Genomic DNA, 14428 nt, shown 5'->3' with positions numbered 1-14428 from the left:
GAAAACTTAAAAAAAATTGCTCAAAAACTAAACAAGGGGATAGATTTTTAGTTTGCGCCCCTTATAAAGATCCTATCGAGTCCTCTAACTTTGATCGCTTATATGTCAAAAGATATTTTTAATTTTAAAAGCGGTAAAAAGTAACTGGCAGCTTTAACTAATTGTGTAAAAAACAACACTAATAAAAAAAAAGTTTTACCCCATGCATATTATACAAATTAAGTCATTTTAAACAGTGTTTCTTAATCATTTATACACTCAATTGAATCATGTACATCGCATAGTGCACTGTCGTACACATTAGAAAAACTATAGTTCAAAAGGTATTTTAGTCAATAAGTTAGTGATAATTAATTAATATTTTTTAACCAATCTACATGTTTATAATTTGAAATAAAATCAGATTACAAGCTATAAAAGAATTAAAAAATATTCTAACCTTCATGTTGTTACTAGATTCAAAGAGTTTGAAATTGCAAACACTTTGAACATTTCATTAACTAAGCAAACATACAAAGTTAAACAATTATGTCCTATATTACAATCTAATCCTATGAGTCATTTCTCAATAAATCATCTGTAGCAATATGCTTGGCAAATTTGTAATACAATTTTATAGTTGCATTGTCATTTTATTCAATTTTTTTATCAACAGCATCTGTGTAACTTATTTTGTTTAATTTCATTCAAACTAAAAAAGTATAGAACAAATAAGTATTTTTTTAGTAAATAGAAAACAAATTATTCTCATAAAAACAGTAAATAAAAAATTTGACAATTAATTTGACTTTGAAACTTAAATTAACTTAATAGAATTTATTGTTTAAAAAATCTAATTACAAAGAACAACTACTTTAATTTGTTCCTTAATAAATTGTATTACAAAAAAAATTATTAACAAGTTGCAAGGAGTTTTAAATAATTCTAGCATAGTTTATAGAAGTTTTTTAACAAATCTAGCAAACTGTAATCACAATAACTGAAGATAATTATAATTGTATTTCATAACATGGTTGCCACTCTATGAGGTAAAAAACAGCCTTAGTGACCAAAATCTAGCCTAAGCTACATCAGGCTAGCTAAAATTAGCCTCAGCTTATAAGAAATTTGAAAAAAAAATATTGAGGGCTAAAAACTGCAAAACTTTACTATCTATCAAGTTTATATACCCCAGTATACCAAAATAATAACAAAAAAACTTGTGAGAAAAAAAGTATTTAAAGTCATAAAAGCTGGGTAGAAGTCAAATATACATAGAGGGAAATTTTTGCACAAAGACACTTTTTCAAAGCTTCAATTTTGCACAGATAGTTACTTTTTAACAATTTAAATTTTTAGAATTTTTTTTTTTTATTAAATTCATTTTTTTATTTTGAGTATCACCAGGGTTCGTGCGCAAAATATTTTTAATTTAGCCTGATCTTGACCAATTTAGCCTGATACTATTTCAAAGTAAGAAAATCCCCTTTATAATTATTAGTAACTTATCAAAATAAAAATATTCACAAACACTTCTTTTATTGAAAATAAAAACTTAACTAAGTTATTTCTCAACATCTATCAATCGCTTGAATATTTTCAAGCGGTCATTGTAATTTATGTTTCAATAAATTGTTATCTCTATCAAACTTTGGGGCTTGGTTGCATCTACCATACATCACACATATAAAAACTTTCAACACCTGTTTAACTTAGGTATTAAAAGATTGATAAATATTAATTAATTAAATTTTTTTTTAATCAATTGATATTTATCCAAAATCAAATACAATTCCTTAACAATTGATGTTCTACTAGATTCAAATGCTGGATCCAGACAGATCTGGCCATGGTATACCAAGAGTTTTTGACCAAAAACTTAATTTTATTCCAACTAATTAAAACTGAATCTGTCAAAGCTGATTTAGTAGCTGAGCTTTCCTTGACCTGGAGTTTAAAGATAAATTAAGGTATCAAAACTAGATTAAACTTTTTTTTACAAATCAAGACCCAGCTGGAACTATATTACCACATTAAAAGTACCTTAAAGTACATCATCATTCTATCAAGTAACATAATGCTGTAAAATCATAGATGATGTTCTAAATAAATTAAAAGTTTTTTACAAGAATCTAAAAAATACTTTAAAAATAGATATTGCACTCAGTCTGTTTCAATGTTTACAAAGCTTTTAAGAGCAAATCAGTTTGCACTTACCCTCAATAATTGGTTCTGCGCTTAAATGAATCAAGCAAGATAAAAAAAAATTCAGTTACTGGCTCATCAGTACATGATTTTGTCTAAAATTGAGTTTTTTATTGCAAAAAAGAGAAAGTCCCAATCAATTTAATAGGCTTGGGTTTTTTTTTTTGTTATTCCTTTTTGTGTTTTTAGTAATGACACACATTACGCATTTGTTTTAATTCAGATGTTTTTAAGCATTTGAAATGACATAAACTGAAACTCTTAAATTTTAAAGCAAAAAAAGTGAAAAAACTGATGCTTTAGAATTTTTTTCAAAAAAAACTTATTTAGCTTCATTTGGCCTAACCTCAGTTTACCCTTGTAGTAACTTTTTTTTCTTCTTTTAGATTTTTTACCAATATATATATTTTTTTTTAATTATAACTTTTATCTTTTATTCTATTTATACTATCACTGTTTCCCCTAACCCTTATCCTCAGTTGGTAACTTTATTAATGTTTATTTGGATTACTTATTTTATTTATTTTTTATTTTTATTAGTTATTTTTTCTTTTATTATCATTGATACCTTACCTGCGGTCAGTAGCTTGTTTTTCTTCTCTTTTGTACTTTTCTTAAATAATCTAATTTTTTATTCTCATGCAACAATGACCCTTTGTGCAAAAGTGATCCTCTGTAAAAAAGTGTTTTTGTGCATATTTTACCTGTTCCCATTAAAACTAGCCTGATATTTAGGAAAAATATCAAACTTAACCTGATTTTTCCAAAATAAAAATCAAGTAATCCTAAGTTTTTGTAAAAAGTTCTAGTTAGCCGTAATCAGCAGGAGTTTTTTATATTTAAAACTAGTCTAAATTTATGGCAACCCTTATAAACAATTATCTAATAATAAACCTGAGCAGAGAAACTTTTTATACTTTTATCAACATTTAAAAGTTATTTTGAACCAGAAAAATTCAATTCAACTTGTCAAGATCAGTTTATTTTTGACTTATATTTGTGAAAAAGGCTGCAACAAAATGGAAAGTAAACCTAAAGGTCGGTCAGATTTGCATATTTGCTGAGTTAGCAAATATTTTTAAGCTTTTATTAACTTTCATTTTATTTATACTCTTATTCCTAATCCACCTTACTATAATATATTACAAATTAAGAAAAAAATCAGCACTTAAAATTAAAATAACAAAATAAATATATATTATTTTTACTGACTCAGCAAATATGAGTTACCATTATGGTCATGACTGGCCTATAAGTTATAAAGCCTAACATTATTAACTAAATCAAATTATCAAATCTTACATCATTCAATAAAAATACAACGTTTAGTTGTATTTTTTATTACAATAGCAAGTTGTAAACTACTAACATATAAAAATATATATCCTTTCTATTTAACTTTATCTTTCATTTATCCCATCCTTCTTAGTTTCTTTTAATTACTTAATATATGTATACTTTTTATTTCAATATGTCTCCTTTGTTGGTTAACTACAGCGGTGTTGTAGATTTTTAGAAAACAACTTTGCAAGTGTTTTGAATTTTTCTTAAAAGTTTTGTAAAATTCTTCTTTTAAAAGTTAAAAAAAAAGTTGTACTCATTTAGTATTAAACTACATTTAAAGCAAAATATACCTTATAGTATAATATTATTGAAAAGATACTGCAATGCTACTTTATTTGTGTATTATAATAAATAAAATCTTAAGGCTATTAAAAAATTATTGTAATTGATAGATTTTTGTGCATCTAATCTAAACTTAACTTTTTTAGATGTAAAAGTTGCTTAAAAGTCCAGGTTTTTCAAGTTTTTTTGGAACCCTTGGTTATTATTATTTGCATACAAACAAATGGCTATCTTTTTTTACCAAATACTTTGAGCAACTTTTGCAAGCTACAAGTTTTTAATCAAAGCAAGCTACATAAAAACTTTCAAACAAAAACATCGATTTTTAAAAGTGAAGGAAGGCTATATTTAAAATATTTTAAAAACACAATTAGTAAAAATGACAGATTGTAAATTTAACCCATTAAGGGCATAGGAGGGATAAACACCCTTTTTAGGTTTTTGATCTTATTTTATATAGTTTTTACTAAGCTACAAAATGCTTTTTACAGATTTTAAAAAATCAAAATAATTTTTGAGATATAGCCTGTAAAAGTCGGAGGCAACAAAAGCAGGGTTTGTGCTCAAATTTTTATTTATTTAGCCTGACTGAGACCAATTTAGCACTTTTTCAAAGTAAGGAAAATCCCCTTTAGAAGTAATTTTAGGTATTAGGGATAAAACAATGTGCATTGTTGTGTTTTATTAAAATTTAAAATGAAACGCTTAACAAGTATTAAAATAAGTAAAAAACGTTTATTATAGTACTTTGACTAATACTTAAAATTGATACACAATTATAAATCCTAAACTCTAAATAAATAAAGTGATAGTTGATATCATATCAGATTTAAAAAGCTTACACTTAAATAAAAAAAAATCTTTAATATTTTGTTCTTGTATAGAAAAATGAATTGTACCTAAAATTTGTACTCCCACAAAACTTAGTACTATCATATCTTAAAGCTAAGTTTTAGTATTGTGAATATCTCTAATAACTTAAAACAAACAGTAAAATATATGAATAAACTGCTAAGAGTTTTAATCTAAAAAGTATTTGGTATAAAGCCTTTAAATTGGAAATTAAAACAGTTCAACCAACTAAGCTCTGAAAAACATAGCTGATGTAAACGAATTCAAACAAACAGATAAGTTGTTTAACTAAACTGTAATGTTTAAACTGTATTTTTTTATGAATTTTCATAATTAGACGTATATAATTTACGCAAAAGAAAACAATGAAGATTTTTAATTTTTTCTAGAGATCCAACAAAAGGTTTTAAGCATTTATTTTTACAAATACAGACTGATTTTGTCTTTAATGATTAAATCTTTATCTAGAAATAAATTCACATCTCAATCTGATCTTAAATGGATTTCTTTTTTTTTTATCAAAAATTTTCAAGCATTTCAACTGAGAATAAACTGAGAAAACTCCCCAGAAAACGTTTTTCGTTGCAAGGGGTAGAGTTTGAGACTGATGTTTTTTTTCTATAAAAAAAAAAAAATAAATAAATAAAAACTGAGATTCTCAAATTTTTAATTAAAAAAACTGATTTAGCCTGACTTAGACTGATTTGGCCTGACGCGCACGAACCCTGAAAAAGTTTTTTGCACACAACCATTTATCAAGAGTAACTAATTCTTTATTGATGACTATTCAAGTGATTAGGATTGGTATGATGGTAGCTTAGCTAGGCATCATCAGCAACTTAATAGTTTCATATTAATCTCTGTAGAGTTAAAAATTTCCTTAATATATACAAAAAACAACAATTGTCCCAAACAAGAATCCTGCAGCATAGTTGCAATAATTGAGAGCTTTTATGTGAACAAGCATGTTTTTATATTTTTAAAACATCAGACTTACTCTTCCTTCTATGACAATAAACGTTTTTTGAAGGTCAAGCAAGCAATTTGTCATCACCTGTAATTCATTCTACCTGGCCCTTCCAAATTATACTGATGTAATTTACATAAGCCCAAACAAAAAAGCTCTGATTTGTAGTAACTATGCCCTGCAGTAACCCTTTTTTCACAATTTCACACTCAGACGCAACTTGTGTATATTACAGCTAACTTTTTTTTTTTCAATTAACTTTTAAATAATTTTAACATTGTACCTTTTATATTATCTTCTTTAAATTTTAATAAGTCAGTAAATTTAAATCTGGTACTATATAAAATGACCAATATGTTTTAATATTTGGCATTTCATTATAGTATTAACAATTTAAACATGATTTGACTACAACATCACTTTTAATTTATTGTTGTTTCTTTATATTCTTAATACCTGAAAAAAGCTTGTTTAACTAATAGTTTATAAATAAGTCCCTTAAGTGAGGTAATTAAAAGATTAGAGAATTAAATTTTGCAATAAAACCTAAACATTGCTGTTTTGAGAATAAAATATATGTTTATAATTTGCTCAAAAATGTTTATTATTTTGTTTTAGTTTATTTCATAATACAAACATAAAAAATAATTTGGCAAGTTTTGTATTCAAAAAAAATAATTACAAAACTTTTCCAAATTTTTTACTACGTATAACTTTTTAGTGTACAGTAATTATATGCCGAGTTAAACTGTTCAACTTAAACACTTTACTAACTACATATTTTGTTTTTAATACAATCTAAAAATAAAGGTTCTTTTTTATATATTATTAAGTAGAACTTACTTTAGTAAAAATTAGTCTTCTCTTAGGTAGTATAAATATTTTTTTTTACTTAAAAAACTTTCTTAAAAATCACTTCCTCAACAACCCTGTTTGTGCTGAGAACTACCTGGATAGTAGGTTCAAAAGTTAATCCAGAGCAAAAAAACACCTACCATCTCTCAGTTCTAAAATCTTTGTTTATTTGCAAAAAAATTGCAAACAAAGAGTTTTTTTTTATAATTTAAAAATTTATAAATAGCATGTTTTTAGTATTATTGTTGTTGCTTTTTGTCGTATTTTGTAATGTGCTTTTTTTTAAATTTAGTTTCAGGTAAAATTTCTACTATCTTAAAAGTTTAGTTTTAGTGATTTTGTCTTATAAACTACTTTAAATCAGCTAAGTGTAACTCAATTCTAATTTAAACCTTTTAAACAGACTTTTATTTATACTTTATGACGTAACTATTATTTACCAGAAATTTCAAAATTACTCTTTATAACTAAATTTACACCATATTGTTATCAGTTTTTAGCAAGATTATTCTGAGGATGCGCTAAATGAAATTAATTAATAAACCTTTTTTTTTTAATGAGTAAATTATATTTAAATTTTTCAGTAACAAGCATCAATGCATGTTAAACAATGTAAATATAACTTCATTCTGGTAAACCACATTAAAACCGTTGCCGCTTTAGCAATTATGCGACTACTTAAAAATATAATTACTACTCTTATTAGCTAAATTCTAAACTTATAACTTCTCAATAGTTGCTTTGAAAACTCACCGGTTATGCGCAAAATCAGTTTTTATGTGTATAAAAAGAATTATAAGTCAACTAAAAAAATTTTAATTACTACAATTGAACCAATGACATCGTTAAAATATTACTGTATTTGTTTTTTTTTTATTACTATAATTTACCAACACACTTTCCCTAATCCTACGCAGTAAAAGCATAAAAGTTATAGCTAATTTTTTTGAGTGTTTTGTTTTTGTAACATATTTTTGATTTACTCTAGTATAAAGAAGTAGCTGTAATTAAGATACGTTTTTGCTTTTTTAAAAGAATTTTTAATGGCGAGGCGTAAATAACTTTCTCAAAAAATTTAAAGAATTCGAGTATTGCGCGATTCTTACAGTTGTAATTGTAAACACTACTACTTTCTAAACTATAGTCTAAAGTGTCGTAGTCTTGACTCTTGAGTCTTAACTTAACGAGTTAAAGTAAAAAATAAAAAGTTCTAAAACAACTTGATTTAATAAAAAAGTATTTATAACGGCACTAGTTCGAAAAAATTTTGAAGGAAATACCATAACCAATTAAAAAACAATGCATTTTTTAATTATGGGCTCCGCTGAAGTTTTAAATTTTTTTTCATAGAAAACTTTAAGTCAAAAAGCAAAATATTTGTTAAGCTATAAAAAATAAGAAATGAGTCCTATTGAAATTCTAGTTTCGTCAATATTTGCTGAGTCAGCATAAAAAAATCATCAAAATTTTGTATTTTAAACAGTTTTGTTTAATATGTTTTGGTAAGGTAGGTTAGGGTTAAGGTTATAAAAAAATAATTTGGGTAAGGAGGGTTAGGATTTTAAGTACAAACTTTATAAAAAGTAAAAAAAATATTAAAAAAAGCTGCCTCAGGAATTAGGGGAATTACGTTTCACTTAAAATCGGACCCTTTTTAACTCATGAAATAAAAAATTATAAAAAAAACCCAATGTTTTCTAAGAGGCCCCACTCAAAAAACCATACCCCAATCTAACGATTTTTTTTTAAATTAAAGATAAAGGACCATTTCTCTAGAAAAAAAAATTAATTAGCTATTAAGATAAGGGAAATAATCAGATCCAAAGTTTGGACATTTCTTGAAAATTTCTTCAAGCTAACTTCACACTCGTAAGGATTTTTTGATTACTATAACTTTAAGTTTTAAGAGCAGCAGTTATTCAGCAAATTTTGAACTTTTCACAAGAGCTTTTTAGTTTTATACAATCTTTTTCTATACAAGGGATAAAAAGTATTTTTTTTCTTATGTGTTATTAATGATATTAATTTTAGCTTTTACAATTATTGTCATTTAAATTTTAATCAAACAATTTATTATGTTATAAGTAACCTTAAGTTCTATTTTTTACTTTACTGCGAAAAATTAATATATAATAAATAATGTCCTGGACAAGACGCTAAAGGGTAACCAAGTGGTGTGCGACTCAATAACCATAAGATTTTTTGTGCACCAGGTTCTATAACCAAATATTTTAAGCGCTTAAAATATATTTATTTACTTGCAAAACTAGTTTAAAAAGGCTTAAATCTAAAATTTATTTGTAACAAAATAGTTTTTTCGATAAAAATGAAATGACACTAATAGTAGCAGTTAAGTTAATTAGAAGTCAACAATAACAAAAAAATATCACAGAAGAAATATAGTATTGGCTTAAAAGTTCCCGTGAAAAGTCCAAATTTTTTTGAACTACTTATAGCAACCGATTATTTTGATGTTATCGTTTTTACTATTATTTGGTTTTTAGAACGTGTCTTAACAGTTAAAAATCATTGAAAAAGTATTAAAATTAAAAAAAGAATTATACCGGGCTATATTGTATATGTTCCGTTAAAAAAGTATTTTTTGTTAAAATCTTCTTATTAAAATGTGACCTAACGGCTATAATTTTCTTTTTACTAACTGTCAATATTTTGCACAATTTGGCCTTAATTGGTTTTTTTTATGAATTTTATGAATTATGAACTTAAACTTATAAAATAAAAAAAATCATAAAAATCTCTCTTAAGGCCAAATTGTGCAAAATATTGACAGTTAGTAAAAAAAAATTATAGCCTTTAAGTCACATTTTAATAAGGAAATTAAAAAAAAGTATTATTTGTGGCTGTAAAGTTCAATCTATATTTACAAAGCTGTTTATTTTTTTAGTAAAACTGTATTTTTTTATCTTAAGCTTAACAATATTATTTTGCAATGTGTTATTATTTTTTAACTTAATTGAAAGCCTTGCATTAAAATGGTAAATTTGTCCCTGAATCAGTATAAATAAAATATTTTTAAGTTTTGAATCAAGCTTTTTTTGGCAATGCTAGTTTTTTCTAAATAGTTAGCGTGACTTTACTTAAAACTTAATTAAAAAATATTATAGGGCTGCTTTGTTTTATTGCATTTATTAACTGTATTAAAATAAAATACCTAAAAAAAACTTTTTTTAAAGTGTGAAAAATTTAATTTTTGTTTATTTTTGCTGCTTAAGATAACTATTTATAGTTTTATAACAAGCATTACTCTTTATATCATTTTCAGGTTTTGATAATTGTTTCAAAAACTGTAAAATACTTTCCAATTTAGTTTTATTGCCAGATTCTTTTTAATTTTTTTTGACTATGTAATAAGGTAATTATTTGTTGTAATTAAATGTATTTTATTAACTTTGATTTTCTTTAAAATGTATTTGATATTTAACTTAGTAGACGTGTTGAAATTTAATTTGAAATTGTTTAACTTTTTTTATTTTACTGTTGTAACTTTAATTATTTATTAATTTACTGCAAATTATTTTTAAGTTTTATTTTAGTTAAAAAACTTATAATTAATATCTTGAAAAAACGTAGTCCATCAAAATTTCTCTTTTTGAGAGTTTAGAGTTTTCCGTTTTAGTTTTAAAATTTAAAAATGTTGTTTTAATTCTAAATGTAAGTTCTAGGTTTTCATAGTAGTCCAAAGTATAATTATTAAGCAGGTTTATACAAATTACAAAGTAAACCCAGTGTTAAAAACTGTCCATGCATAAATTCATAAGTGTATTTAAATTAATATTTTCAAAATACTTTTGAAACATGTTCCAAAAATATAATAGAAACTAATGAGTAAAGCTAACGTTTTCTAGTTATAAAAGTGTGACAAATTATCTCTTTCTTTATCTAGTTTTGTTTAGCTTTGTAGTATTAAATCTTTTAACTTATTTGAACTTTTTTATAGTTCATTTACTGAACGTCATAAAGCTTTTTTCATAATGATTATATTGAAAATATGTATCATAAAAAACTGTTCAGATAATAAAAATTGTCCTAAATAATTGCAAACAAATTTTACTTGTTGTTTTTAAGATACCTCTATTGTAAATACAATTTAATTATCTTGTTGAATAATTAATTTGCCCCTGCTCGAGTTTAACTTGTCACTTCCTGTCTTATTGTTCTCGCTATGTAGGGAGTTTTCAACAACTAAGATCATAGTTTTTAATTCCAATGGTGCTGAAGTTCAATCACCTTTAGCATTAAGGTATTCAAAAAAAAATGTATTTTCAAAATTTGTGCAACTTTAAGCTGCAGCTGACACGGTTAGAGCTTGCAATTCCGTTTTATTAAACATTTGAAGATCTAATTTGATAATTTGAAAAATAAACAATTTGACCAAATAATAATAAAAAAAATACTTAAAATATTCGCAAATATTCATTTTTTACTTTTTTTTTTTGACTAGGTTGAACAACAGCTCCAGGGTTCAAATAAACGCAAAGCGCCTGGTAAAAGTTAAAAAAAAACAACTTTTCAATTAAATACGAAATGTTACTTTTAACAAATTTAAAGTATGAATCAGTAAAAAATTGTCGAACTGTATGAATCAGTAAAAAGTTGTCGAACTAAAGCAGGGGCCTCAAAGCTGCTGCCTAAAAAGCAAAAACCCGCGACCCGAAGTGTGATTTTCAGCTAAAAACATACTTTACACAAAAAATATGTGGAAAAAATTTACAATTAGGCTCTTAATTCAAAAATTATTAAATACAAATGTTTTGTAAGTGCTTATTTTATCACATATATGGTTTAGAATAATGTTTTAATTGATTACTACAACTATTTTATATCATTGCGGCCTGCAGAATACATTTTTCTATATAGTGCTGACAAAGAGCATTTTTTTTCTGTAAATATTGACCTGCGACTTATTAAAGGCTGCTGACCCCTTTCCTTAAGCAATAAAGATATTGTTTTGTTATCCAGTTGTAGTCTGTTAGTTAAAGACATCAAGTACTAGATAAAAATATACTAATCAATTAAGAGTATATTATATACAATAATAAAGCTTAGCTGCATTCGTTTTTTGTTAAAAATAAGTAAGTTTATAGAAAATAGTTTGGAATTATACTTTTTGACAAAGTGTTTGTTTTCATATTTTGTATGTTTTCATACATAACAATATAATGTTTAAGCCTTGGCAGAGTAACCATTTCTTTAAAGTTTTTTAACCAAGTTTAGACTTTTTATGAAGCGGACTTGTTGTATATGCAGATTTTTAAGGTTCACGTTAAATAAAGATTTATCGACTAGAATGTTAAAAGTTTATAACTAAATAAATTTATGTTAGTGATTAACACTTCAATTTAATAAAAATAGTTATTTAATAAAATTCTAGATGAGATAAAAATCCGAAATTTAATTTAAATTTTTGAATACCATCTAATAAAAACTCAGTTAAAGTTTACACATACAGTTCATATGATTAAAATTTTTTAGGATTTGTACTTACTTTTTATTTGAAATCGAATTTGTTTAATTTTCAGCTTTAATTGTAAAATAAATAAACATTTTCTAATTATGAATAACTTTGTAAATTTTTGCAAAAAAAAAATTCAAAACGATGTTGAAAAGAATAATTTAAAGTTTTTAAATAAACTCTCTAAAGAAAGTAAGTCTGTTTAATGTTTTTTATTTCTTTAAACTTTTGAAATACATAGAATACATACTTTTTAATTACTGATAGAAAATTTAAATAATAAAACAAACTACTTAATTTAAAACATAAAAAAGTTTTTGCAGACTATTAAAATTTTTATTCCTAATTTTTCAAGGATTTTTGAGATTGTACTTGTTTTAACTTTATCTCTGAGTACTATGTTTAGTTTATAAACAATTAACGCAACCTTTTTTAGTTGAATAAACTTTAGTAGCTTTTTTTTAATTGTAAAAAGTAACCTATGTTGATTTTAACTTTAAATTTTTTTAAGAAAATACGTACACTATTGTTATGACCACAAGTCTAACTGCAAAAATATTTTTTTTTAAAGGTTTCACAAGGAAACGATTTTTTTATCTTTAAAATAAAGTTGTTTTATTTTGTTAACATTTTTATCTGTAGGTAAAGCAAAGATTGAAGTAAATGAGTTTGTTCTTGATTTAAAACTAACCAAGCTCATGCTCGAACGAGACGCAAGTTTAAAAGTAATCGAGTATTTTCAACGAGAAATAACCGTTGAACGTTGCGCTGCTTTTTACAGTTTGGCCAAACTCTACGAGTTATCCAGCCTCGCCGAATCAGCCTTCAGCTACGTTGAACGTTGCTTTGCAATGGTGGTAGAAACTCAAAACTTTTTGCAGCTGGATCACAAAGCGCTCTTGAAAATTCTCGCGAGCTCCGGTTTGAGCGTTGATTCGGAAACTGAAGTGTACCACGCAGCAATCGCTTGGTTGAACCACCGGAGCAGCGAGGAACGGAGCAAACAAGCTGTGCAGCTGCTGATGAAAGTTCGCCTCCCCCTTCTGTCACCTTCCACCTTGGAGCACCTTTCACAGGAAGCTTCGCCGTTCACGGAAAACAAAGACTGCGTCAGCGTGCTGGAGAAAGTTTCAGGCGGGAAGCAAATTTTCTATACGAAAAAGCCAACGGGCAGGTATTGCTCGCAAAACGCCTTCGACCTTCTTCTTTGCGGCGGTTACGATTCGGAGTGTAAAAAGGTGTTGCCGAGCCTAAAACGAATCAGCGGAAGGAGTCTGCGGAACGCCAAAGATCTTCCTGCGATGGAAAACGCGCGGGAGTGTTCTAAAGCAGTTTACTTGAGGGGTAATGTTTACTTTTTCGGCGGCTGCCGAGACTTTGGGCAGCCCTTCCTGATGACAGTAGAAAAATACTGTCCTGCCACTGGCGCCTGGAAACAAGTTGCTGAGATGCTGGATGAACGTTATTGTTTTTGCGCGTGTTCGTACACCAGCAGAGTGTTTTTGTTCGGAGGCAGAACTGACGAAGAGTTCTCGATCAGCTCCAGCCTGGAGTTCGACGCTGAAAATTACGGTTGGAAGAAAATTGCGAGAATGGAAGGAGCAAGGAGCGAGGCGGCGTGTGCGGTGTTCGAAGGTGACATTTTGTTTGACTTTAACAAAATTTTAACATAATAATATGTCAGTGTTTTGTTTAAACATATTTTAAACATAATATTTAAAACATAAGTGTTTTTTGTCTTAGATAACAATATGCTAAAAATATCGTGTATTTCCACATTCATTTTCTTTTTTTTTTTTGGAACGTGCTAGTAGAATAACTAGTAGTCACGCCGTTCTTATTTATTTCTTTGCTTCATAAATACATTGAAGGGAGCGTCGTGGTTTGCGGCGGGGAGGTTCGCGGTGAAGTGCTGAAATCGGTGGAGCGTTACGACGCTTGCGCCGACCGGTGGACCCGGATGCCGAGCATGAACGCGGGCAAGTCGTACCACGGGCTGGCGGCGGTGAGGAGCAAGCTGTTTGCGGTTTCAAACAGCAGCTGCGAAGTTTTCGACGGGGAAAGGTTCGTTTCCTTAAAGTCGCCGTCGCTTTTACTGGGCAAGGTCGTGTCTATCGGAAACAAGGTGCTGCTGCTGGGTCAGTTCAGGCCGACGATTGCTTGCTATGACGTCACAAGAGAAGAGTGGTCCGCAGAAGCGAGCGAAAAGACGAAACACCTCGGTAGTTTTTCCTGCGTTAAAATCCCGTGCTTCTAATACACGCTTTATGTAACAAGATACTGAGCATTGTAGTTTTTTTATAATTTTTGTTTAAAACATACTCTCTTATAGTAAAAAAGCGGATACTGTTGTTTTTTTGTATTTCTAAAAACTTGATGAACTAACTTGTTGAAAATTTTTTTTTCGTGTTTGAATTAAAATAAAAAAATTCAAATATGCAATTATTTAAATTAAAATTAAAAGAGTTTTT

The 14428-nt window shown here is 27.1% G+C and overlaps 1 protein-coding gene across 1 annotated transcript in view; it reads left to right on the top strand.

The window, feature by feature from the left end:
- The window catches only part of LOC145843039 (kelch-like protein 7), a 31929-nt gene extending 17715 nt beyond the window's left edge, over window positions 1–14214 (top strand). Inside the window, exons 2-3 of the mRNA XM_082950508.1 lie at window positions 12600–13592; window positions 13829–14214. Of these exons, the coding sequence (XP_082806634.1) occupies window positions 12600–13592; window positions 13829–14214 (1379 nt within the window). The remainder of the gene's footprint in view (window positions 1–12599; window positions 13593–13828) is intronic.
- Window positions 14215–14428: the final 214 nt, after the last annotated feature.

This window comes from Thalia democratica, chromosome 8 (genome assembly GCF_965202585.1).
Source record: "Thalia democratica chromosome 8, ktThaDemo2.hap1.1, whole genome shotgun sequence".
Classification (NCBI taxonomy): Eukaryota; Metazoa; Chordata; class Thaliacea; order Salpida; family Salpidae; genus Thalia; species Thalia democratica.
This window is presented reverse-complemented; position numbering and strand designations above follow the sequence as displayed.